Consider the following 25,344-nt stretch of genomic DNA (forward strand, 5'->3'; position numbering starts at 1 on the left):
GTCTCTTCCTGTTTTCTAACATTTCAGTATAATAGTCCTCTCCACTTAGCCTTTAATACTCTTGTAGGATTTTTGTTTATTAACGTGATTAAATTTTAATAGCTTTTGGAATTGTGATATGAATTTATATTTCACCACATTCGTGATTATTGTTTAGTCCTTCTCATTAACAGAAACTTGAAATGGTATTAAAATCTTAAGTTTGCCCTTGACAGTATTCTCTAAAGTAATATTTGCTCCCAAATGTTAGGTTTATTGCACAACGTATTATATTTTATCTAAATTTGAAATAAAATAAAAAATGCAGAGAAATAACTGCAGAACATCAGAAAAACACATATACTACGTGGTTAAAATTTGTACCACTGGCCTATCCAGCAGTCTCTCATCAAAGAACTAACCACTAGATGGCTGTGCGTCCCTCTGCAGCTAAGGGAGCAAGTCTGTGTAGAAAGCATGTCGGCATTTGTGCAGGTACTCAGCTGTTAAATCCGGGTACCTGCACCCTCGCTGCTGCTGAAGATGGTGGCTGCTTTGCCTTGTACCATTTCTGGGTACCTGGTGAGTATGATGGGTTAGTTGCGATTGAAACTGATGACAAGGATGTTGTTGCTGTGCGATCGCATTATACCGTTCTATAAAGTAAAGAAGTAAGTAAATTGTTTGCAAAGGACCACAAATTAATCCCAGGCTTGTTTAGTTCAGGAGGACGTGGGACCTTTATCCTCTTTATCCTCTGTGAAAAGTTTTGTTTGTCAACAGGCAACAAGGACAAACTTAATGCTACGGTACAAGGTTCACCTGCATATGGCTCCAGGAGTCACTAAACTCTAGTTTTATGCTTTAAACGGCAGCCTGTTAGATAGTCTGCCCTGGACAAATCCTGCTACCCCATATTTTTCTCCAGATTGATTTTCACTGCAGATTGTCATCCAAACAGATGTTGAGGTGGAGAATGCATGACTGTGATGATTGTTTAAGAAAAGCTGCCATTTATTCTCTTCTTTCGGTCTGTCACAAACAAAACTACGTCTGCTCAAGCCAGAAGCTTTTCCGCTTTACTCATCATGCTAATGTGCTAAGTGAACTGTGAGTTGAGCAGAGTAAGTAGTAGGTTTGTGTGCAGCATCCTACCTCCTTACATTGTTTATCAATGGCCTTCGTTAGACCCGTGAACATGTTCTGGCAGACAAATACCTTAATGTACAGATGCACCTTAAATAATTGGCAAAAGTGATTTCCTAGCTGCATATTGCTGATCACAGAAGGAACAAGATCACTGTGTGTGTGTAAGCCTCAAAAATGTAAACTGTTTGGGGCTAGGTCCTATTGGTCTGCCTAGAAACACAAACTTTGGCTTTTTTTGGTATTAAAAAGTTGTTTGGCTAATGAGCTTACAGGAATGTATACAAGATTATTTTTATGATTAAGAAGGCTGTCACCATTCATGCTGACATAGAACTATTTTGTGGAGGTGGGTTACGGTTACCTGCATCCCTTTATCGAGACCTCTCCAAGACAAGGACAAGAAAGCATATTTTGTCAGCACAGCAGAGGCCCTGCCATTGGCTTCACAGCTTCAGGATCTCATAATAGGTTATACTGAAACTAAGAGAAGCAAACAAGGAAGCAAAATAAATACAAAGACACCTGAAAGACTGCTGCATAAATAAATATGTTTTGCAACCTGGCATGAAAGCAGAACATCTATGTCTCAACCAAAACAAATATCTGCAGAAAAAATTGAACTGTGCTACACAAACAGTAAAAGGAAGAACCATTAAGGAATTTGGTGGTGGTGATGTGTATGGAGGGGTTGTTATTTTCTTAAAATGCATGTACGTACCCTAGGATAGGTGATGTAAAGCACAAAATGTGAGCTGTAGGTTGGCTACATACTATCAGAGACCAAAGAACAGACCTGATGTTTGAGGTGCTGGGATGTGCTGCTGGTGGGCCCCACGGGGTTGGCACAGGCCTGTGCATTCGGTAAGAGGCTGGGCACTGAGACCTGACCCCTGCAAAGGGGGCAGTCAGCCAATCACTCCCAGCATGTCAGCAGTATCTGGATTACTGAAATACTCTGCTAGTAAAAGGTAGAAATGATTAAACTTGAGTGGTAATTTTGCTAATTAATTGGCATCTCCTGTGAATGGACGTAAGGGTGTATGAAATTCATGGACCTATTTAAAAAAATGCAAACTACATCTAGAAATACCATGCTACTGATATGGTATACTTGGAGAATAGGTTCATGTTCTCAGGATTTTGTGGGTTTTTTTTTTTTCTGCCTGGGTCTCCACTTTGTTTAGTTTGTATTTAATAATCTGAAATGGAAACCATATGGAAACTGGAAGCCTTCCTTACTAAGTAGCTAAACTCTGGATGCTACCAGATAACACTGCACAGCTCCTCGATCCAAGTCTATTTAGTCCTGAGCTTTCTCTTTCAGAGTGAGATACAAGGCTGAGATCCTTCAGTACAATTATGTCTTCTAAATGAATGTGCACGTGAGACAGACAGACTAACTCAGAAGACAGATACAGCAATAGAGTTAGAGAGGAAGAGAGCAAGAGCAGGAAAGCATGTGCTAACCATGTTTACAATACAACAGTAATTAATCCAAAGCCAGCCCATCTCAGTGTGGTAACAAGACCCTCCCCTTATCCTCCTCAAAGCACTCTGCAAATTTCCCAGTGGCTTCCTGGCAGGTTGGGCAACACTGCATCCACACCGGGTGCTGGTGATAGGCACAGTGCAAACAACCAGACACCTATTTACATGTAGCGGTCTGTCTGGTTCCAGCACTTAATCTTCCAGGCTCCACCAGCAGTAGGTAGCCAGCCCCTGATCTCCTGCAGCAAAAATGCCGTTTAGCTCCTGCCCATACTGGAGAATGCTGTTTTTTGTAAGTTTAGCAGGCTTTCTTTCAGGTGAGGTAATATTGTTTTTTGATGTGAATAATAATTACTTAAAAACTGACTATCTTACAGCAAGGAGATATTCTACTTGGGAACACAGCCCTGAGTAGCCGCCAATATGCAATTAGATTGCTGACTGTTTGTGCAGTTTAGTCCCACTTAATACCCAGTTGCCTCAGGTATACAAGGCAGCACTAAGACTGCAGCTCAGTGGCACGATTCTCATAAGCAAGTAATGTTATGTGAACTTTGGGGTTTATGTGGTTGCCATAAGGGTTCATTAGCCAACTAACTATATACATCTCTGTATGTCTTTCAGATTTGTCTGAAACTGGAGCTTTTGCCAGTCAGAGTGACTGCGACAGTACAACCATAGATAACGTGACTCAGAGCCTTCAGGTAAGAGGACTAAACCAGGGCAGTTACACAGATCCCTTCTGCTGCTGGCTGGGGCAACAGGGCCCTGTGGGGCAGGCACATGAAGTAGGATGATCTTGTGGGAGAGCTCTGCTGGTGTCTCCTTCAGCTGCTCTGTGACAGGGGGGCTGGAGATTCATGATCCTTGAGGTTCCTTCCAACTCGAGCCATTCTGTGTTTCTGTGATTCTGTGCTCCTGTGCATGACAGCAGGGGAGGAGACGAAAGAGCAAAGTGTGAGTGCAGGCACTGACCTGCTGTGTCTTTGATCCTACTACTGCTAGTCAAAAAATAGCCTTATAGATGTGTTTTCCAGTTTTACTTTGCTCTGCATACACAAAGGGGCTTGCACATAAACAACCATCTCTTTTATCTCTTGTGCAATGTTTTCAGCCCTTAAATAGTGTTAAATAGTTTAAATGCAAATAAAGCCACCCATCCAGTTAACCTTGGTAGAAATGGTAGAAAGAGTATTTCTTTAATGTATGACCTATGCCCATCGCTTCCACTGATGTCTCTGAAAGCTCGGTTACCAGTTGTTGACAAGTGCTGAGGGCTGACACAGAGGGCTGAGCTGGACTTTTTCTTATGTCTAAGTACACACTAACTGGGGTCTGTTATAGAGATGGCAGTCACCTGAGGAGTTTCCCACAGTTTTTCTCTATCCACACATGCACATACATGTGGAGTGAAAGATACATTCATGCTTACATAGAGCAAACAGCTAGATAAAACTACAGATACTTCTTTGTTTACACTTTCACCCTGTCCCTGGAGGTGTTCAAGGCCAGGTTGGATGGGGCCCTGGGCAGCCTGGTCTAGTATTAAATCGGGAGGTTGGTGGCCTTGCCTGTGATGGGGGGTTGGAGATTCATGATCCTTGAGGTCCCTTCCAACTCGGGCCATTCTGTGATTCTGTGATTGAGATTTCACAAATGCCTATGTTTACTTACACAAAGAGGAACTCTGTGAGACGCTAGCATTCAGAAACAGAAGTAACAAACCAATGTATTATGCAGAAAGGAGGTACATACAACTGTTTACAAAGACGTGTTTTCTCAGTCCCAGTATGAAGAACCCTATCTATTCTTAAATTTATTCCAAGGCTTTTCCTACTCAATGTATTGTTTTTTTCCCTTCTAACTCCATAGAAATATTCAACATGCCTTCCTGAAATGGCCAAAAAAGATGGACGAGATTCACTCAATCGCTTTATCTGGATACTGAAAGACAGTCTTACTCTTCTGCAACCTTTGCAAGGCAAATGTGAGACCCGTACTGCAGCCACATTTCTCTTCTTTGGGTGTTGAATGAAGCAGCAGCAAAGATGCCACAGGATATAGATATTTAAACTGCATTCAGCATGATCTAAGTCCCTGCATTTTTTTAGGGAAAAAATTAAAAAGAAAAGGAATCACAGCAGGAATCTAGAGAGCAAGGATGCTTGCCACTGTATCTGGGAGGCAGGGAAGCCCTGCGGTGGTGCTGGACCTGGGAATGGGCACCTCAGTCTTGTTCTGGGACATGCTTTGGTAGTTCTAACTCCAACAGCGCTGAATGTTGATGCTGTGAATGCAAAGGCCTCTTTGACTCACTTCTAAAGCGTAACTTCTGCTGCCAGGCACTTTGTTCTCACAGCAACAAGTGATGGAAAAATTGAGCATTGCCAAAAAAAAAAAATAAAAATGCTTTTAAGCAAACAAAAAAAGCCTGCTTTGCCCACGTCAGGTAATGGGGAAGTTATCACCTGCACCAGGTCAATGACTATGCATTTAGTTTGCTTGGGAAGAGACTGGTCTACCCATTTTCACTTCTTTTTTCTTTCTTTTTCTTTCCTCTTTTTAAACTCACATGAAAGTTTGCAAGCATCTGCCTCAGTGCCCGCAGCCTATTGCCCCTAAGAATGGTGGGATAGTGTGCATCACTATTGGCAGCACTGAGTACTGCAAACCCATGTGCAACAAGGTAATAGTCACAGTTCACTGCTACTAGCTTTCTGGCTTTATTCATTAATTTACAGATGCTTATTATGGTGTGGTGCATTATTTCCTCATTACACTTTTTTTTCCCCTTTATGATAGTGAGAAATTGTAGTGTTTGTATTGATCTTTGCTGGCTGAATGTTTCTTCACTTATGGTTACTGTGATACAGGCTGAATTGTGTTTATCCCATTCCTCTTCCCCAAGGGTTACGATTTCTCATTCCTCAGAAGAAGCAGGCTGTATGAAAGCTGTGGTAGTAGCACTGGGTTCACCTGGACGACTCAGCTGACTGGAGGGCAGACACTGGCTGTCTGTGAATGTGAGTAGCCCTCAAACATCTTAGTATGGGTGTGGGGGACTCAGGGGGGGAAAAAAGGGAGAGAAAGAGGAAAAACCTCGCTGGCACTTGTGAGACTCTGAGAGCTGATGCTGGACTGGCCTCTAGTCTACAGGACCAGAAATCTGGCTTGTTTTAAAACCACCACAGAGGTCTGTGCTGGTGAGCACTGCTATTTAAGCTTGGACTAGCAAAAAGCACTTGTACCCATTAAGTTTGTGGGATGGTGCATCTTGACACAAATGCTGTGAGGCACAGTGATTGTGTGACCAGCTGGACTGGCAGCAGCAGCACAAAACAGCAGTTTATCTTGCAACTGTACCCAAAGTGCCTCAGCAGAACTGGCCACCACCTGCACCACTCGCTGTGTGTACAAACCATAAAAGCCAGCAGCTGTTCCTAGCCAGCAGTATTATCTCATCATGTGGCAGCCCAAGGGTTCTAAGTATGCTTCCACTGCATCCAGCAAGCAGTCTGTGACCTGAAGCAGCTGTCTGAATCTGCTATTGCCATAATTTAAAAATAAATATTCATGCACACACATAAAGGAAAAGACCAATCTTTCTCCTGTATGTTTAATTATAAGTACTTTACTGTTGACTGCTGTTGTTACTAGAACAGTTTATTTCCTAAGGCTTAAAAAAAAAACAGTTCTGCAGTGACTTTTATTCCAAGTTGAAGCTTCTAGCCTGGAAAATGGGAATGCCGGTGACTGTTTAAAATCAGGATAAATACACCTGGGTTTAGCTGCATAATTCAGCTGTTTTTTCTGGCTTTGATCTTTCCAGACTCAGAGAAAGCAGTGAGTGGAGCTGAATCTGCCTATTTCCCCGACAACAGCAGCTGTCTGCACACATTAGCCTACAGTGAGCACGAGCAGCTGGACACCTTCCTCAAAGAGCTTGCTAAGCAAGGCATAGACACCTTCAACCACGACAAGGAGGCAGACTGTCTAATATGTGGTTATTAGCAGGAGGGACTAGCAGGCATGGCATGCTTGTACCACAGACCAAGAGGCTGGCTGTGGTTGGATGTGAGTATTTCAACAAGAAAAGCAGAGCAGTAAAATCCCTCCTAAGAGCTATGAACATACAGCTTGTATTTAGTTAAAAGATTTGAGATCACAGTCACCACTTGACCTCAGCTCTTGGGTACAGATGCATACACTAAATCTAGTTGCATAGCTCACAGCAGGGACATTTCAAAGAATGCAGATTATATTTTTATGCCTTAAATTTGTCTTACCATAATTATAAGGGAATTACAGCCTCTTAATTGATGCATTCATTAGTTAAGCGTAGTAATTGTTCTCAGAAATCATCTTCTGTAAAGATGGATCATTTTTATGGAGGAAGAGTTGTGCTTCTAGTTGCTTTCACAGTTGTCAGTTGTTAATCACTGTTGTTGCTTTGGTGACCATTAAAACTATGCAAGTCATAGCAGCTATGGCTATAGGAAACAACTTTGTGCACGTGCCTGTGTGTTCAGGGGTGAAATCAGACTGTGCGTACAGGTGTTTAGGGAGCTGCGGCTCACAGGAGCTAAGGATATGAAGCTCTGCAGTTTGCTAGGGGAACAGCTCAAACATCTTTCCCTTTGTATTTACAAACCTGAGGATGTCCCACAGAAGTGTATACAATCAGGCACAGTTCAGAGCATTAATAGCACTCTAAAAGTGCCCTGTATTCTTGCTGTAGCTAGATAAAAGAGCAGGAAAAATGCAACATTTCAGCCTGGCACAAAATGTGAGAAATGGGATCACCCTAAATTATCAGAAATTTCCACCATGTCTTCTTAGGTAGAGGTTACTGCAAACTGTAATTGAACTTCAGAGGAGGAATACAAAAGCACCTGAGATCCAGAATCACAGAATGGCCTCAATTGGAGGGACCTTAAGGTTCATGTATTTCCACCCCCCCCCCCCCCGCTACATGCAGGGCCACCAACCTCCCCACTTAATACCAGACCAGGCTGCCCAGGGCCCCGTCCAACCTGGCCTTGAACACCTCCAGGGACGGGGCATCCACAACTTCTCTGGGCAGCTGCATTAGAGTGGAGCTCTAGGGCTTTGGACTGAGCGCAGGGCAGACTGGCTAAGATGCTTTGGTGTCAGTACAACTGTGCTGGGGCATTTCCCAGGCCTAGACCAAGATATCTGCAGCTCCTGGCTAGTCACCCTCCCTGGTCTCCCTTCCATTACCATATTTCCAAACCCAGTCTACACTGAGGCAGATTTGGCTGTTACCACCACTACCAAAAATATAGCTCATCATCCAAATATGTAGCAACTCAAGTATGAACAAAGATATGATCAACTGATTTTTGTAATTTATTCTTATAATGAAATACAAAATTATTTGTTCCTGCTTCCACTTCACTTCCTTCTGCAAGTGCTCCTTCTTTGACATGTCCTTACACATCAGTAATGCCTGTGAGTACACTGGAAACCCAAAGATACAAAGAACTAAGCATGAAGAGCAGAAAGCCCTGGTTTTTGGTCACCTGGCATTTAACATGGGTAAAGAACAGGGACAACATAGCACTGGAAATGCAGTTTATTTGTGGAGCTCTTGCTACAGAGCAGATGTGTATGTGGATTATGATGAAAGCTAAACAGAAAGCTTAGTTATTGCTTGCTTGTTTTTTTCAGTGGAATCTGAGGTTGGGGTTTTCTTTTACTTTTCATCTGTTGAGCAAACATTGAAGCCATGAGTCTGAAGACAACCAGCCCATCTGTTCGCATTTCCTTTCTCTTTACCTTCTCCCTATCCTTGTGAATCTTTCAGACACAGACAGCAATTACAGTATACACGATGTTTAATTGAACTTAATCCCCATTAATTGCTTAAATGATTCAATTAAGTAATATTATTTAGTAAAAATTACACACTGCCTTTCAGGCTTAGAATGCAGTTATTGCAAGCAAAAATCCTCCCGTTGTTTTTGGGCTCGGAACCAGCTAGTCATATGACTATTTGTTAGTGTAGCAATTACATCAAGCAAGGGATGAGTTGGCTGCTTTGTCTGCATAGGAACTGTAAGGCTGTAGCTTGAGTCACGGCATTTGTGAGAAAAATGCTGTAGTCTTAAAGAAAAGCAAATGTTTTTCGGAGATTGGTGTTTATTTTTGACAAACAAATTGTCAGTATCAAACAAAATTATAATGTCCTTGAGTCTTTCATTTCCAGCCAAATCATTATCAGCTGATGCTCAAATGCATTATCTGTCTGAAGCACTGAGCACTTTCCATTATCATTTTTCTACTGGTACTAAAAACAATTTTCTGTAGTTTTATTGAGCTAATCTAGCAACTTTCCAAACCAACTAACAAAGGAAAGAAACACAGTATTGGACTTCATAAGGAACTCATGCCCATTCTTCTTGTAAAGTAATAGAAACTGTTAAATATTTGCATAAAAAAATCTTACTAATAAGCTTCACTTAATGTGGAAGATCAGGCTGGAAAGCTTTAATATGATATTGCATGAATTTGATATTAAGCTAAAAATTATTATTGTTATAAAATGGCAGAGTTTTGTTCTATTCCCACCATCTAATTTGTTACTTATATGTGAAAAGGGGCAGCTGAACCAATAAGCCTGTACAACACAGTTAAAAACTAAAGTAAATTTAATGACATTACTTCCCAGACTAAATTTGCATAATGTAATTTAGGGAAAAAGTTGCTGTATGTTTGCATTAACTACGAGCTGGCATCTGACTGGGCATGTCTGAGCACTGGGCTAAGCCTCTTGTTCCAGCCCTAGGAGTGGGAAGGGCTTTGCATTCTGACACTCAGGATTTAGCAAAGAGAAGAATATTCATATTGCAGTAAAGCAACAAGAAACATTATATGCCAGCAATTTCAAATCAGAAAAATAAGAACAAGATGCTTCTTTCTTGCACCGTTCCGCATTTTTGTAGGTCTCACAGTACAACCAGACTAAACCAGCTCCCCAGACTATATTGCTTGCTTTGATACATTCACAACTTGTCAATGATATCAAAGGCTTTGTAATATTTGCAGTTTAACAATGGAGAGGCAAACTTTACTGGTTATTAGTTAAGGGAATACAATACTGTACAGTCTTGCTTTTCAATAAGGAGTTTTGTTTTTTGTTTTCACTTCATTATAGTGAAAGAGAAGATGACAACGTAGGAATTAAGTATCTATATTACTTACATTACCAATAGCAGTATGGTGTAGACAGAAAACAGAAGGCAAAGCGCTGCATCAAATGAGAACAAAATTTGACACATTCTCTTTTTACTGGGACTTAACACAGATGGAGTGGCAAAACAGTGAGTTTGGGATGGACCTTGAGCAGAAAAGGTGATCCTGGCAGATTTCATAGTTCTGAAGCAGCCTTTGAAAGAATGTGTGTCTGGCTTACACTGAGCCATGCAGTGAGATCTGAGGCACACGCTTCATCCGCCAGATCACCACTACTGCAGGGGGGAGGACCATAAGGAAGCTCATGATCAGCACTGTAGCACAAATGACCAGCAGTATTTCCCATGGTGCCAGGGTTGTTTCCTCCACCATTTCCTCCATTCCAAGAGTATGAAGCTGTAGGGAAGAAAATACACCGCATTACCTTTTTTTTTTTTTTTTTTTTTTTTTTTGTAAATAGATGTTACAACTGTATAGATGTGCTTGTTTTATTTAGCCAGGGGCTGTGTAACAGAGCAATGACATAGAGCTGTCAAACAATGTGTTGAGTCAGTGTTATCTAGCATTACAAAATGTCAAATCTTGAACTTTTCAATCTAGTTTTCCATTTCATTTTTCAGAGTGGAGCACTGGCTTTGCTCTTGTGGGTTTTCCCATTAGCATATGATGGGGTAAGTCAAAATGTGTCACTGGGGGTTACCTGCCACATAAGGTCCACAGTTATCAGATTAAAGAAAAAGATTTAAAAATGAATATTACCAATACATTTTTTAACATTTTTGCAACAAGTACAGACAGAAATGTACTCACTTAGCAGGAAAATAAATATGATTATAACGAGCAGAGCTGATAAAGTGTCTGGGAACAAGGAGAGAAAGAGGAGACTGGAGGGAAATTGTTCTATCACTGAAGACTGGATCACATCAGGATTTTGCCATTTAGCTGTCCAGCAAACCATTTTCTGGGAATTTCAAACAGTCTTCTTGTTTGAAAGCATTTAAAAGTTTTGTTTTCCTGCTTTAGCCTAGCACACAACTTTAGACAGTCTCCAACAAGCTGGCTGGACCAGCTGCTTTCTCTTATGTCAGGCAGAATGCAAAGCTCAGCATAGCTGAGCTCTTGAGCAAAATGGCTGCCCCCTCTATGTGGGAGTGCAGGGAGTTTCACTCTCTTACTGCGTTTCCCTTTCCCTTCCCCTTTCCGCGGAGCACCAAACGGCGTTACATGGCTATCTGCTGACTCTAAAGCTCAGAACAGTAGGGTACAATAGAAGAGTGATCTGTGAATCATCAGCACCGGGTTTCTGAGGCAGGAGAGAGGCCCGCTCACAGGTGTGCCCTAACTCAGCAGGAACCAGGTGCTGCTGCTCAGCACAGCCCCACACAGCTGAGCACCACGATGGGCCACATATAAAGGTGGTGCTGGGGAGGGAAAGTTCAATCACAACACCTTGCTTTTGCTGTTGTCTGGAAGAAGGTCTCCCAAACAGTATTGCTCTCAGCCCAGGATCATGGCCGAGGCTTTTCCAGAGGCTATCCAAGGTTTGTCTGGGGCTATTTGAGGCGAGATATAATGGGCTTCTGTAATTAAATGCTAAACCTTACAAAAAAAAAAAAAAAAAAAAAAAAAAACCAGACAGATCAAATACATGGTTTAGGAAGAAGTGAAAAATGAGTGGACTTTAAAAGTTTGCAAGCTGCCAGCAAATTTTTACCTGGTGTAGGAGTATTGAAATTGCTGTCACTAAGAACTTCTTGTTACAGCCTGCGAGGAAGAGCAAGAGCTGTCTGATACCAAATCCTGCAGAGTTTGGATGATGATATCTACAAGGAAAGCTAGCAGCCTATTAGGCAGGCTTCAGCTGGAGCTTTACTGAGCTGTTAAATGAGCAGGGTTCTGCCACCTGAAGGTAAACTTTAGCTCTCTGGTGTTGACTTGCTGTTTTTTGTATCTGCGTCCTAATCTCTCAAGGTACCAACTCAAACTATTTTAAGAAAAAAGGGAAAACCACTTTCCCTTCAGGCTCAGTTACACCTGTGCAGGCTCTGTGTCTGCCTTGCAGCAGTGCTGAGACCTTTCCAGAAACCACAGCCCTTGTGAACTTGTGCCAGGATTTACAGTTCACATTAATGTCAACTCCTGCAAGCTGTGGAATGTTGCAAAGGATATGGGTGTAGCTTCTAGCTCAGAGCCTGAAGCACAGATGGGGTGACTGTCTCCCTGCCAGCTGAGCACATACCTGTGGCAGGACAGCTCCGGAATGTCACCTGTTAGGCTTGTTCCTCCGTGACAGTCTGGCCTTTCTTAGTGCACTAAGTTTTCTTCTTCCCTCTCTTTGGGTGCATGAAAGAAAGCAAGTGTGAGGCCATTAAAAACAGAAGAGGCAGCTGTAGGTGAGCCTGGGGAGCTGCCTCCTGCTGTTTTTTTTTTGTTTGTTTGTTTGTTTGTTTTTCAGTCACAGCTGCAGGAGAGCACTAGATTGAATCCTTTTCTCCCCTCTGCCCAATTGTTCTCCTCCATCTGACTCTGAGATCTCCTGCTCCTGTTTCTCCCTCAGGTATTTATCTGTGCCTTGCTGCTGTTTAGTTCTTCCACTTTCATTTTGAGCCTTATGTGTTATTATGCCTTATTTGCTCTGTTCCTCATTCCCCTCTCTCAGTTCTCCTGTTTGGACAAGGTGTTACTCTGCTTTTTTTTATTTTTTTATTTTAAGGGAACAAGCGGTTTCTCTACTTCCTGTAATGCTGACCCCTCATCAGCAGATGGCTCAGAGACAAAATCCAACCACAGAACCTGCTGGACTGCACACAGCAGGCTTGTAGTGACAGAGCAGACAATGCTTTCTCCATTAAATGATGGATGTGAGGGAAGCACGCATCTGTAATCTTTCCTAAAACAAAGTCTGAGTGACTGTTAGTCGTACTACACCATGTTGAGTCAGAAACAGAGAGCACCCTGGATGGAGAAAATTGAGGCCCTTTCGAGATAGTAAGCTCTATGGTTTGCTGAATGTGAGTTTTGCTTGGACATACAGACACCAGGAGAAGGCACCCCTTTGCTTGGTCCCTGGTGAAGCTGCGCCCTTATGCCTGGATAAGAGGTTGCTGAAGGGCACTAGTACTCCCGGCAGTAAAATGAAGTTGACACAAAATCCTGCATGAAACTGGGAGAAATCACTCACTGGGAGGTACCAGCTGGGTTCTGGTGAGCCTTGCCACTTCTGAAGCACTGAAATACTCTGCAGTCAGAAAACAATGCTGAGGACGGTATCACAGAGGCGACAGAGAAGTGATGGGAAGATCTGCTGTGGTATAGAGCAGCTTCAGGGAGTAAAGACTGAAAAGCTGTAGAAAAAGCAGCAGTTCATTTGCTGAAGTTCTTGTTTTGCTCATCAGGAGCTGATAGCTACATAAGTTTAGCTAGATAAGCTGATGACTAATAACTCTCCTAAGTCTTACAGAATGTCCCTGAACTATTAACTCGTCCTTCACCAGCCTATTCTGTGCTTCCCTGTACTCATGTTTTTCACTTTCTTGTATTTTAAAGCTATGCGCTCTTAATTTATGGGTGAGGGCTTCACAGCCTGGGACACGTACAGAGCTTGCTTTGGTCTGTCACAAACTGTTCCTGACCCACTCTGTATGACATATCAGCCATATAAATAAGGAAATCACGACTGGAATGCATTTGAAATGTAAATAGGTGCACTAAGAAGTGAGTCTGTTAAACCACAATACTGAGCAATTAGCAGGTACTAAGGCTGGAGGTCATAACACACTCCTGAGTTTTGCCTGCCTGTGTCAAGTAGCCTAGTTCATCCAGTACAGCTCTGTGACATCTGGAGCTGTTACTCAGATAATGAGATGTTTATTGCATTGACAGTGTTTGATCTACTCAGCATATGTGGTGAAAACATTCCAAACAACTAGTATTCTTTGCTGATGTTCTAAAAAACTTCTTGGGTTTGATTATAGGAGAGTATGAATGAAAAAACTTGAATATAGTGGTTAACCAAAACATCTCTCTAGAAAATAAATATAGTGGTGTGTTTCTTTCATAATAAATACACAGCTGTTGAAGCTTTGCAGTTCTTTATCTCAACTAAAAATTCTCATCAGAATGTCAGCATACCAGATCTGCTCTCTAAACCACACTATATATCTATAGCATCCTTCATTGCAAAATAGTTTATCTCTGTTTGTCTGCAAGATTAAAGGCCTCTGCAAGGGTGGGAGAGTAATGGAATAGAATGCAATACTTGACTTCTCTAGAGCAGTATACAGTGAGTGCTTTTGATAAGGGAAAAAGGCCTATTAAACTGTGGTTTGTTTTTTTTTGGTTGCATCCTCAGTTTCCCATGTTTGTTTCAGATTTGTCGGAAGCTACATAGACTGAAGTCTTCCCTTTCTCAAGTTCATGCAAAACCCCTCTGGATGTTGAAGAAGCAATTTTCTTAGCACAGTTGACAGACTTGCTTTTTAGAGAAAAAAACAATTCTATTCTTACACTCACCACAGAAAAGAATTGCAATTTTGAAACACGCATCTGGAAGTGAAGCTGGTATGCTTCATTAAGAGCCTGTTTAATGCTATCTGAAGTAGGCCTTGTAAAGCATGTTAGATTACAGATTGCTTTGCTGCTACCCTTAACACAGATCCATTCATGACCAATAATGTCTTCGAAATCACAGCACTCTTACAGAGGACTACATTAGCAGGAAAAAAAGACTTGTGTAACAGTACATATATTTAGCTGTCACACTATACAGCCTGCTACGCTATCCAGAAGACAATATTGTTTGGCCATTTAATTTACAGCTTTTACTTCTAATCACTAGGGGAAAAAAAGCCATGCAAGCAGAAGGGGTAACTGAATTTGTCAGGCTGCTCTCTTCCACTGAGTTAGATGGGCAGTGTGCCTAGGACAGAGCTGCCTGGTGGCTTGTTTCTGCCCTCTAAGGAATCTGCAGTCTTGCCCTACCACCTGAAACTACTTAGCAATGCTTGTCCAGCCTGCTGCAGGTGCTGATGTGTCCAATGATATTTTTTATTTCAGCTGCAATGAAGCTGAGTTACATAGCTATATTTCTCTGTTAATCTAGCATTTTTTTTTTCCCCAAATCACTCATGAATCTTTTCTTTGAAAAACCAATTGTAAAGGTGTCATGAAAAGCCACAATTATTTATCTGCTAAACAAACAGGGCCAGGGTGGGAAGTTACTTTTCCTCAGTGCAATGAGGCCAAATGCTGAGAATTGCAACAGTTACAGAAAAAAATAAAAAGGAGCAGCCTCTGTTCTCTACAGAAGATTTAATGTAGTCTTTTTAAGCCTATGGGGTCACTGTAATGTGAGAAGGTCCCTGAATGAGATGCTTGAGGGAGGTGGTGGCCTCCCAGGCTGTTGCTTGCTCTCACTTGTGGGTCCTCTGCCTTGCAGAAACATGATCTGGCAACTGAATTGAGATCAGAAATATCTACATATATAACCTCCAAACTTCAGAACATTCAACTATCTTGTACTAATTTTTCCTCTATACTTGGTAACGTCAAAACTCTAGTGGTACTGACCAACCTCTGGGAACAAAGAAAACAAATTTTAAAGAATTCTTCGGAGAGGCTTCTAAATACAGCCACCAAAAGGTGGAACGGATCAGCCTGCAGTGCCAGTTTCATACCAGTCAAGCATGTTATTTTCTCCTGTTTCTCAGGAAAATGACAGCTTTTAATGTTAAATGAAAAAACACCTGAGAGCAAAAGACTGGGAGATGAACAGGAACACGGGCAAAGGCTGTTGGCCTTTCCTCATCTTGAGTTCCAGCAGGAAGCTGTAATTCTTTCATCTTGCCTAACACAGTATTTCAGGTTTAAACACATATTCCTGGAAGGAAAGAATTTTCTGAATCCTTTTATTCTTAGATGATTTCTGGAGATAAGTACCTCAGACGGGGGAAGCCTCAGTGCTCACAATGACAGAACAAATTCCCAACTGGTAAGCTGCTCAGTACTCTTCTACTGAATAAAAAACTGGTTGCTAAATATTTGCAAAGCAAGGATAAACATACCTAGAGCTGATACTTGGGTATAGACTTGTGTGACTGAGTATTTATGGAAGCACACTGAGGAAACTAGACCCTTGACTTATGTCCAAACAGGTGAATTCAGTGCTTAATTTGGTGCTGCATGGTCTGCTCAGAGATTCTCGTTTCTAATGTTACTGGAAATTCTTGGCAGCTGGACTGGGGTTTTGCTCCATACGTTCTACTAGGCAAGAAAACACTGACAAAAGTAGACGTATGGATCTTGGGTGTAAGAGTCATGTGTGAAGACACGGCTGGAAACTCCTATGAAGAGGCTGGATTTCCCTGTTCTACCTGCAGCAAGTAGCAGCCTGCTGCTGTTTTGCATCAATTTTGTCAGCTTAATCCCCTTTTCTTTGGCCTCCTTCACTTTGGGGGGGAAGAGAGAAACTGTTCCTGCCTCAGAGAATATTTGCCATGAGATAGTTTGCTATAAAGGTTCTAGGCCGCTCATTGTACTACTTAGTAATATCTGAGAATCAATCATTCTGCTCTCCTTCCATCACCATAAGTATAGTCCTAATTGAATATAAACTTGGTTTTTCACTGTCAATAAACAATGAGTTCAAGAAGTTCTATATAATGTAGTTGTACTGTAACTTTTGGGAATACTTTGGTCACACTCTGTGTAAACAAGCAGGGTAAACCCTACTTCTCTACGGCTCTATCCCTTGTCTACCTTCCTGTTGGCAGATAGAATGAAAAAGCCCTGATCAAAAATACTAAAAAACTATGATGTGTTGCAGACTACAAGTCATCTCCTTACTGAAACATTTTTTCTGTTTTAGTAGGCAGATAGTCACACTAAAACGTGTCAATTCAGAATATCAGATAAAATCAGATGTGGTATTGCATTTCTGGTTTCAGAATGGGGCTTGTGGCTAGAGATTTTACAGCCCACACACAGGAGCTGCTTGCACACCCTGACTGCGATGCTTTAGCACAGCTAAACGCTGCATGATACTTCCTGTTTTGCAGATTGAACATCTCTTCTCCCAGACATGTACTTCTACTGGAATGAAAGTGCTAAACCAGCAACAAAGCACTCCTGCTCTCTGCTCCCTTAACTTTGAGAGTGAAATCTTCAGACTTGGAGGGGGGCAAACAAGTGTTATCGTGTGCTGCTTTCTGATCCTAACTGCCAACTTATTATTAACACTTAATGATAATTTGATGGGTCTGAGCCAGTTGTCTGGAGAGGCCATCACTGCTGTATTGCCCCTATTGTTCCTTGTAACAGCGTGCAGCTGCAGACAGGTGAACTCCTGTGGTGCTTCTCCAACTTTGCTGGCCAGCGTGGAGAAGTTCTTGCTCAGAGATCAACTAGAAATGAGCGTGATTACTTAAAGTCAAATGTCACTTACTTATGGGTCACATAAGTCCAGAAATAAAGTTAATTTGTTTAGCACCTTAGAAAAAAAGGCTCTATTTTAACTACGAGAATCTTGAATGATCAAACAACCCGGATCCCTAAAGGACCAGAACCTTCAAACCAAGAAGGTTCTGAAAATACTCCGAATCACAAGATTAAAATTGAAAATTAAAAGTGAATTTGCTTGTGTTCTACGTTAGATTTGACTCTAGAAGGAACAACTGAATAAAGTGCTAATTACACTAAATAAGCATTATTTTTAGAATTATTTCAGCTTTTCTAAAGCATGCTGTAATCAGGCTTTACTTAGAAGTAATCAGAGCAGTCCACTTAGCACTATGAGTGAAGTCACTGAAAGCAAATTACCTATATTTTTTAAAACAACGTGAAGCTTAGCTGCCAAAATACAGTCTAATGTGCAAAATCTGGGAGGTCTTGAGAAGACAGACATGATGAAGACCAAGCATACGTACCAATGCAAAAGGGCACAAAGCACTTCTAGGGTTTGGCTAATGGTGCTTTTAGTTACAGTATGAGACATACTTTGTCCTCACTTCTTCCAAGTAAGCAGGCAATTAAGACGTAAGTTAAAATGTAGCAAGACTCTCTTGCATTTATAATATGCAGAAATCACTCCGGGAATGTCAATTTTTTCATGTTTCATCTAACAAGCTGTCTTTGTTCCCTTGGATTTCTCCACATGTTCCTGTTAGTTTTCGGGACCTTGAATACATTGCAGGGGGGCTACATACAGCTATAAGTTAAACGTTTCCTATTTTGAAATGTTTAAACAGTTCTGAAGGGACTTCTACAACCTGAAGGTCTCCTGACACAAAAAGGAAAATAAAGGATTGCTTTATGCAGTGCATTTGTAGACATAGCTCTATTTAGTAAACTGACTCTTAGTACTAGAGAACTTGACACAAATGGCATGAATTTCAACTTCACATCTTGACTATGAGAAGTTCTAGCTTTCTTTAGAGTGTGTTGCAGGTGAAGTGACCAATTTGAGCGGTGCCATAGAAATTCATATTTTCCATCCACCTTACCTTAATTTCCTCAAGGTATGTTGCAAGTCTCACAGATAATCTTGAGTAGCTCTGACCGAGAGCCCATCCTCTGTCCAGTTTCCTCACTTTGCTGGAAAACGTGGTGTCGAGCCTGCAAGGCAGAACAGGGAATGTGAGGCTGCCGTCCCCTCAGCTATGTGAGGCTCAGAGGTGAGCACAGTGGTGTGCCCAGGTACTTGTTTGTACTGCAGTGCCTGCACACCTCCCACTTGCTGCTTCTTAAAGTGGCACAATCCTTTTGAAAACAAGGGTGAAGCAGTTTTGTTTGACCACAGTTTGCTCAGGACCAATAAAACTACAGTCTGCTCTTCACATGTGCTCACACTGCTCTGGCAGGCAATCACTGAGAGATAATAACTGGTAGTTCCGTTGTATCAGGAAACCACTTAGGTTTTCTCTGTGAAAATCATCTTATTTACTTAGAAATCAATATATTGTCATAATAACCAGTCAAAAGCTGGGTTATAAACTGAAGAACACATGCAGCCTTTAGGATATAAAGGCTGTCATCCCTAAGGTTATCCAGACTTAAAATCTTCTTCACGCACCTAACCTCCAACAATTTAGTTTGGTTCAACGCTTGCTATTTACAATCTTATTGTTATTTTAATATTCGAAAGATTGAGGCTGCAGAATCTACTGCAGGAAGTAGAAAAGCACATCTGTAATGCTATAATGTAACAGAAAATGCAGCAGTGACAACAGAAAAGCAAAGTCCTGGGTTGCAGCAAGTAAGGAGTTACTCAAATGTCATAGCTATGGGCTCAGAAGTAAAGGAAAGAATTTGCTTACCTTTGGAAGGTCTCAGGTACACAGGGATCTGCAGCAAAATACCCTCACCTCCACTGCCAATTCTTAAATAAGGTGTGGGAAGGGGTGGCTCCTGGCTCCACCTCTTCTGGTCACTGAGCTGCACTGTGTGCACCTGAGCTCCCCTGGGTTGGCCCTGCCTTCCCACCAGGTGCTCCATCACTGCTTCAAGCTGTGACTTAGCATTTCCAATACACATGTGCAAACCCTTTCAGAGGTTTTACTAAGCAGTTCTGGCTCTGCTACATAATACGGTGGAGGTGGTGTTGCACAGTCCCTATGAATCATTCTCATGTTACCAGGTGAGATGATGGACAGACTGCAGCATGGGCTAGGAACCCTCTGGTGCAGACACTCAAGCTATTTTGTCCAAAGAAGCATGTGTTTGCACCTACTGAGACCAAAGTTCAGACTTCAAGCATGTCCCTTCAGACCTAAAAGTCACTTGACAATAGTTTTGGTTTTTTTTTCTAAATCTTATCAAATACGCTATCTTATGGGAAAAAGTGACTGTTAGGAATAGTTCTTCATCTCATAGATATTTTTATAGAAATGAAAACAATTTTGACCAGTTTTTTTGTTTTTTTTTTGGGGGGGGGGAGAAGGGGGAGATGGGGGAGTAATTGTTTTTCACTGTACAAAGGGAGAATAAGTCAGTAAGATTTTCTTCCCCAAAAGTTATAACTTATCTCCCTATTTTATGTTACTTCATTGACTTTGTAAAAACAAAGTCCCTTCTTTTGTTTCTTTTCATGAAATCTTCTTATACAGTTTATCTCTCAAGATTAACAACATCTCAGTGGGCATCAGCCTAGTGAAGGTGCGATTACTATTACCTTTGGAAGTGGTGCTCTTCATTGGCTGAAAAATTTGAGCTGCATCAGAGCGTTCAGGAAGCTGGGTGGTGTCAGTGTATACCCATAACACTGTTACAGTCCCTTTAGGTGCAGCTAGCGTTCAAGGTTAGAATCCAAGTGGATTAGGCCTTTAAAATAAGTTCATAAAGGTTTCAGAAAATAAACACTGAAGTAATTATTAATGACACTGTTGCCAGCCTTGGGTACTCCTGTCTTTTTACAGTTATGGTGATGCTGTGTTGCTCTCTCATTCAGATTCTAAAAATAAAAGAGGTGTCCAAATGCCTGACTGAACTGGCCAAGATCAGTCAGTACCTTCTCAGGCCAAGGCTACTGCTTCCAGACTTGCCTACTTTTGGCAGGGTTGCAGAAGTAAAGTGAGGAAGGCTGAGAAATATTTGTTTCACTTGAAATTTTAGGTCCTCATCTAGTAACATGAGGAGTTAGTGACCAGACAGGGTTAGCATTCATATCTGTGAAGTAACACACAAAGTCCTTTGCCCACCTCATTGGAAATCCACAGGGGAAATGCGCCCCAACAGTGAGTGGCTGGCAAATATTTCTGCTATGGCATGTGTTCATAGACTTATGCTGAAGACACTTTTTTTCACATCATTGCAATTTGTTCTGATTTTGAGATGATTCTGTAACCCCTAGAGATGAGCAGGAAGATAGCAAATCTCAAGTTTCCAGGATAAAAACTTACCATGGTTTTCAGAGTTTGGAGGGTTCAACTTTGTTCTCAAGCTGACATTAATTGCTGTGAGCTTCTGAACTGTCTTGGAATACGATGAGTGGAAAACTACTGCATGAGTGATGTCTGTGTTCTGATTTCCTTGTGCTGGTGGCAGATAGTTTCACAACAGGAGTCATGCAAGGCTGAAGACTGTGGGCGGATGAGCTGATGAGTGAAGACAGATACTGGAAAGCTGTAAAACATTTGTGAGTAAGAAAGAGTAACAATACAGTTTGAAAGCAAAAGAGTGCCCATGGATTCTTGATTCCCCATTTGTCCTCTGCACGCCTGCTTCAAACTGGGTTCAACATAGCAGTCTGTTTAGACCTTACACTACAGGATTCAGTGCTTTACATTTTGGCTGTAGTATCCAGAAACAAGGTGCTGATCAGCAGCTTGTGCATCTCATCACATGTCTAACAGATGCATTTTGCAAACTGAGGATTTTGTTTATAAAACATTTCTTTTTATACATTTGGATAACTTTACCATTCCAGGAATGGTAAAATGGTTGTATGCATTTCTGTGGTGAAAAATCTGAATATTACCAGAGTGAATAATTACATACTTTGCAGAAGTACCAAACTGTTGAAGCAGGCAGGTGTGTTGGTGTAACATTAATCCTTAAGCATTAATCAGTCTACGTAAATACTTTTAAGATAAAGTACCTAGTTTGCAGAGAATAGCAACAAGAGTGGTTCACAGGCCATGACAGCTAGCAAGGAGCTGAATGGAGGCCAGGGGCATCTATGCCTTTCCATAGAGCAGATGGTGAGATTGTGTACTCAAAACATTTGAGTAATTGAATTTAAGCCAGCTCAGGAATGTCATGCACAGCCAGTTGCTGCTCTGGAATTACAGTGATGTGCGTAGCCAAGAAGCTGCAAGCAGCCCCCTCTCCAGCCCCTGTGTTTGCACCAGCTGTGGTCTTGCCTTCCTTCCCTGCTTACCATTGTATGTTATCTGTTTGGTCTCCCATCACCCAGAGGGTAGGAGGAGCTGGTCTGGCTCTAGGGCTGTAAGTTTCCTTGCTCAGCTCCCTCTAAACAATCTGGGGCTAACAAAGCTCATGTGAGTGGGTGCAGCTGATATCGAGGCATTAGATGCAGTGTGTATGGAAGCATGTTGAAATGATTGGCCAGCCCTTACCCCATGGTTTGCAGAGCTTGTGCAGAGTCTATGTAATCCAAGCTATGCTGGAGTCAACTACTCAACAGGAAGAAAAAGAACTCATAAACGTATCTGGGTCTGACTGTTGCACTGCTCAACTCTGCAAGTGGGAATGCCCAGCTTTGGTAGCTGATTGAACCCCTTTAATAAATGTTTAGAAAGCTCTGTCTTAAAAAAATCTTTAGCGAGGGTGAACTCTGAGTGGCTTCTGCAAGGAGCACAGAATACGGGATTTTTCCAAGATACATGTGTCTACCAAGCTTATCCCTTGGGAAACCTCAGTCAAGTTTTGTGAAGACTTGAAATTGCCAGTTATGCCTAGAAATCAGCTGGGGTTATCTGAATTGCTCTACCTCTTAGCTGAAATAAATTGATCTTGCCATGGCTCTGTTGTTCACACCAGGATCAGTTCCCATGTGTGGCACCTTGATCTTTTTGTCCTACTAATGCTTTAAGTTAGGAAAGGGTTTAGGAGTTGCCAGAGGCACTGAGGCCAGATGGCTTCAGGCCACCTCTTCAGATATATGAAGGTTACAGACCTGATGTCTCTAAAACTTTCCCATGGGAAATGTAAGGGGAGAGAGAACCCCTAGAGCTCCCTGCCATGTGTCATCCTAGCAGCACTGCTTATTTGTTCTTTCAGGGAATGTGTTACGGGTGAAGAAGGGCAGAGAAAAAGCAGGCTGAGCAACAGCTGTGGTAGCAGCGATGTCTGTATGGGTAGGTTTGGTGAGGGAAATTTGGGAACTGAGGAGACCAGAATACAACTTTAAGGCTCATAGCTACACAGGACTATAGAAAGCTTTCCTGATTGCAAGTCGCTTCAGGAAATCTACTCTTTTCTCTTGAGAAGTCAGTAGGTTAAGAGAATATAGGAATCCTATCAAGAAAGTTAGGGGACAATCAATAACAGATCAGACAAAATGGTCACTGCTCTCATATTAAGTAATGGCTTATAATTCTATGGTTGATATTTATTCAAAAACCAAATCAGACTGAAATGAGTGACTTACATTTTTATATGCTATGTTGAGTTCACTAGCTACAAATGAAGAAACAAGGGAAATAAAAGACTATTCCATGTACCCTACCAGACAGGAAGAAGCACTAAAACTGGCAGACAACAAGGCGTTTCTGATTGCACTTTTTGTCATTCCAAGTGCCATCAGTGTACATCTCCACACACTCCTCTTCCCCTTTGCCAGAAGGCTCATGTGAATACCAGTTGGTATAGCTCAGGTCAGCACCATACAGGAATTGGAATTTGCCTGGGATTAGAGATTCCTTTATTCCCAGGTAGGCGTACCTATTAAACTGCTTCACGAAGTGCAGAATGGCAGCGTTCTCATCTGCGTTCCTTGGAGATGCAATGCACCCACCAGCCTCCTGGCACATTTTCACAGTAGCATAGAAATCAGCTGTTTTCCCATTGGTAGCGAATATTTTTTGTCCAGATATTGTTATCTTCCCTTGTAAGCGAAGGACTGCAAGATCAGGTAGAAGTTGTTAATTTGTATGGATTGTTTTGTAGTCAACTTGTTGCCAATTGTAATTCCTACTATTATCACTTCAGATTAAATGACTTCAGATTAAATCCAGAAATAACTAATGGAGATGAAAACGTAAAATTTAAGATTAAAAATAGAGAATAGAGACAACCCCCAAAAGCTGGAATAAATCTGAAAAGATGAGGGGAGGGGGAAAAAAGTAAGAAACAACTATATATGGATTTACAAAGGTGGATAGTGATAGGACAAGGGGGAACGGTTTTAAACTGAGGCAGGGGAGGTTTAGGTTGGATATTAGGAGGAAGTTTTTCACCCAGAGGGTGGTGAGGCTCTGGAACAGGTTGCCCAAGGAGGTTGTGGATGCCCCATCCCTGGAGGCATTCAAGGCCAGGCTGGATGTGGCTCTGGGCAGCCTGGTCTGCTGGTTGGCGACCCTGCACATAGCAGGGGGCTGAAACCAGATGATCATTGTGGTCCTTTTCAACCCAAGCCATTCTATGATTCTATGATAGAGACAATGAAATAGGAGAAGCACAAGAAGGTGGAGAAAGAGGGAATGAAAAGAGGAATTTTCCATTAAGATAAAGTACTCTATTAATCCCTTTTATTCTAGTTCTGTACTGTATAAAGCCTCTGAGATGACCTGCAGAATATATGGATATTCGTCAGTCCTCAAGTGAGTAGAAACTTATATACAATCAGATTGTGAATACTTTGAGACGTTTTTAGTCTTCAGTTAGTTAGCGGCATAAGAAATGGTCAGGGAGCAATTTTGCATAAGTCTGGTTCTGATAAGCTTGACTTATTTGCACTCAAACTTCAGAATTGTTACCTACAGAGAGCAACATGCTCTTCTTCCCCCAGTCTGTAAGTTATAACCCTTCTGTGTATCAGCAAGCAACATAAAGGGAATGCGATGAAAACTGGAAAATCTACTTTTTTTCTTAGAAGACATTTCATCCTTCATCTTCTTTACATTCCTCATTCCAGCTACAGTAAAAAGTAGATTTAGATAATTACCTCCTTCGAGTTTTGAAATCCGATCTTTTAATTGAAGGACGGTATCTTCCATTTCATTACCAGTAACTGATGGGGAACCTATAAACAAAACCAGCTGTTAGCAATTTGGGTTGCATTTTAAATCTTGGCTTTTAAGATAAAGCAGAGGTAACTGTGTGAAATTAATGTGAACTTTAAAAGCTTGTTTTACCTCTGTTGGATTACTGCTGTAAACAAGAGATCTTTTCACACACTGAGCTTTCTAAGGATAAGGAATATATTTGTGGTAACTTCTTGCCAGAGCAGTGGTAGTTATGGAAAAACTTTAATGAATGGACTAGGGTAGACTTCAAGTCTTGAGGCAGCCCAGACAGAAGACTAGCAATTGCACAGTAAGTTTATTTCATTTTAAATGAAATTTTAAAATGTGCATTTCCCCACAGCTGCAACCTAACACCTGGCAACAAGCTTCTTGCGCCTTGTATTGTGGGAAACTATACCTTTTCTTTACATGAGCTGAGTGGGAGAGATTTAAACATCTCATTTCATACAGGAAATTTATGAAGATCTCATTATTTCCTACCAAGCAGAACCACGTCTTATCATACAGCATAGCACTGGGTTTATGAAGCATAAAGGTGGATCACAACAGTATGTGTAGATAGAAATGGCACTGGTAACTTCAGGCACCTGGTAAATAAGCTTGAGATATCCCGTTTTCTGCTCTGAAACCGGGCATTGGAAAAAATTGTTCTGGTTTTCCTTGAGCGTAGCAGGGGAACAGAAGAAGTATCAGTCCCAAGATTTTGTGGAATAACTCTGGTGATGGCATTATTTAAAGCCAAGTATAAAACAATCAGTTTTGTTCTCCAGTGTAGAGCCCTGTTTAAACAAACAAACAAACAAACAAACAA

The 25,344-nt window shown here is 41.6% G+C and overlaps 2 protein-coding genes and 1 long non-coding RNA gene across 6 annotated transcripts; 2 read left to right on the top strand and 1 right to left on the bottom strand.

The window, feature by feature from the left end:
• The first annotated feature begins 2,700 nt into the window (after positions 1–2,700).
• Positions 2,701–7,116, top strand: LOC122159896. The gene is made up of 6 exons (XM_042817899.1): positions 2,701–2,933; positions 3,241–3,320; positions 4,489–4,603; positions 5,196–5,302; positions 5,525–5,639; positions 6,446–7,116. Exons 1-6 carry the CDS (start codon positions 2,867–2,869, stop codon positions 6,625–6,627), a joined length of 666 nt encoding a protein of 221 aa, XP_042673833.1. The 5' UTR covers positions 2,701–2,866; the 3' UTR covers positions 6,628–7,116.
• A 510-nt stretch (positions 7,117–7,626) lies between these two features.
• Positions 7,627–17,496, top strand: LOC122159825. 4 transcript variants are annotated; one of them, XR_006168642.1, is made up of 3 exons: positions 7,627–12,388; positions 14,202–15,820; positions 16,887–17,496. It is a non-coding gene; the product is annotated as an uncharacterized LOC122159825 (long non-coding RNA). The 4 variants fall into 4 exon arrangements; XR_006168643.1 differs by lacking the exon at positions 16,887–17,496 and having other exon boundaries at positions 7,627–10,502; positions 11,595–12,388; positions 14,202–16,486; XR_006168641.1 differs by lacking the exon at positions 16,887–17,496 and having other exon boundaries at positions 14,202–16,486.
• A 5,534-nt stretch (positions 17,497–23,030) lies between these two features.
• On the bottom strand, positions 23,031–25,344 carry LOC122159824 (pulmonary surfactant-associated protein A-like). Its single transcript, XM_042817697.1, has 3 exons — positions 25,121–25,344; positions 24,452–24,529; positions 23,031–23,407 (listed from the first exon to the last, which is right to left on the bottom strand). The coding sequence occupies exons 1-3, from the start codon at positions 25,260–25,262 to the stop codon at positions 23,031–23,033; spliced, it is 597 nt and encodes a 198-aa protein (XP_042673631.1). The 5' UTR covers positions 25,263–25,344.

The sequence above is a fragment of the Centrocercus urophasianus genome, unplaced genomic scaffold (assembly GCF_019232065.1).
Source record: "Centrocercus urophasianus isolate 14NV4802_14NV808 unplaced genomic scaffold, USGS_Curo_1.0 seq_17, whole genome shotgun sequence".
NCBI lineage: Eukaryota > Metazoa > Chordata > Aves > Galliformes > Phasianidae > Centrocercus > Centrocercus urophasianus.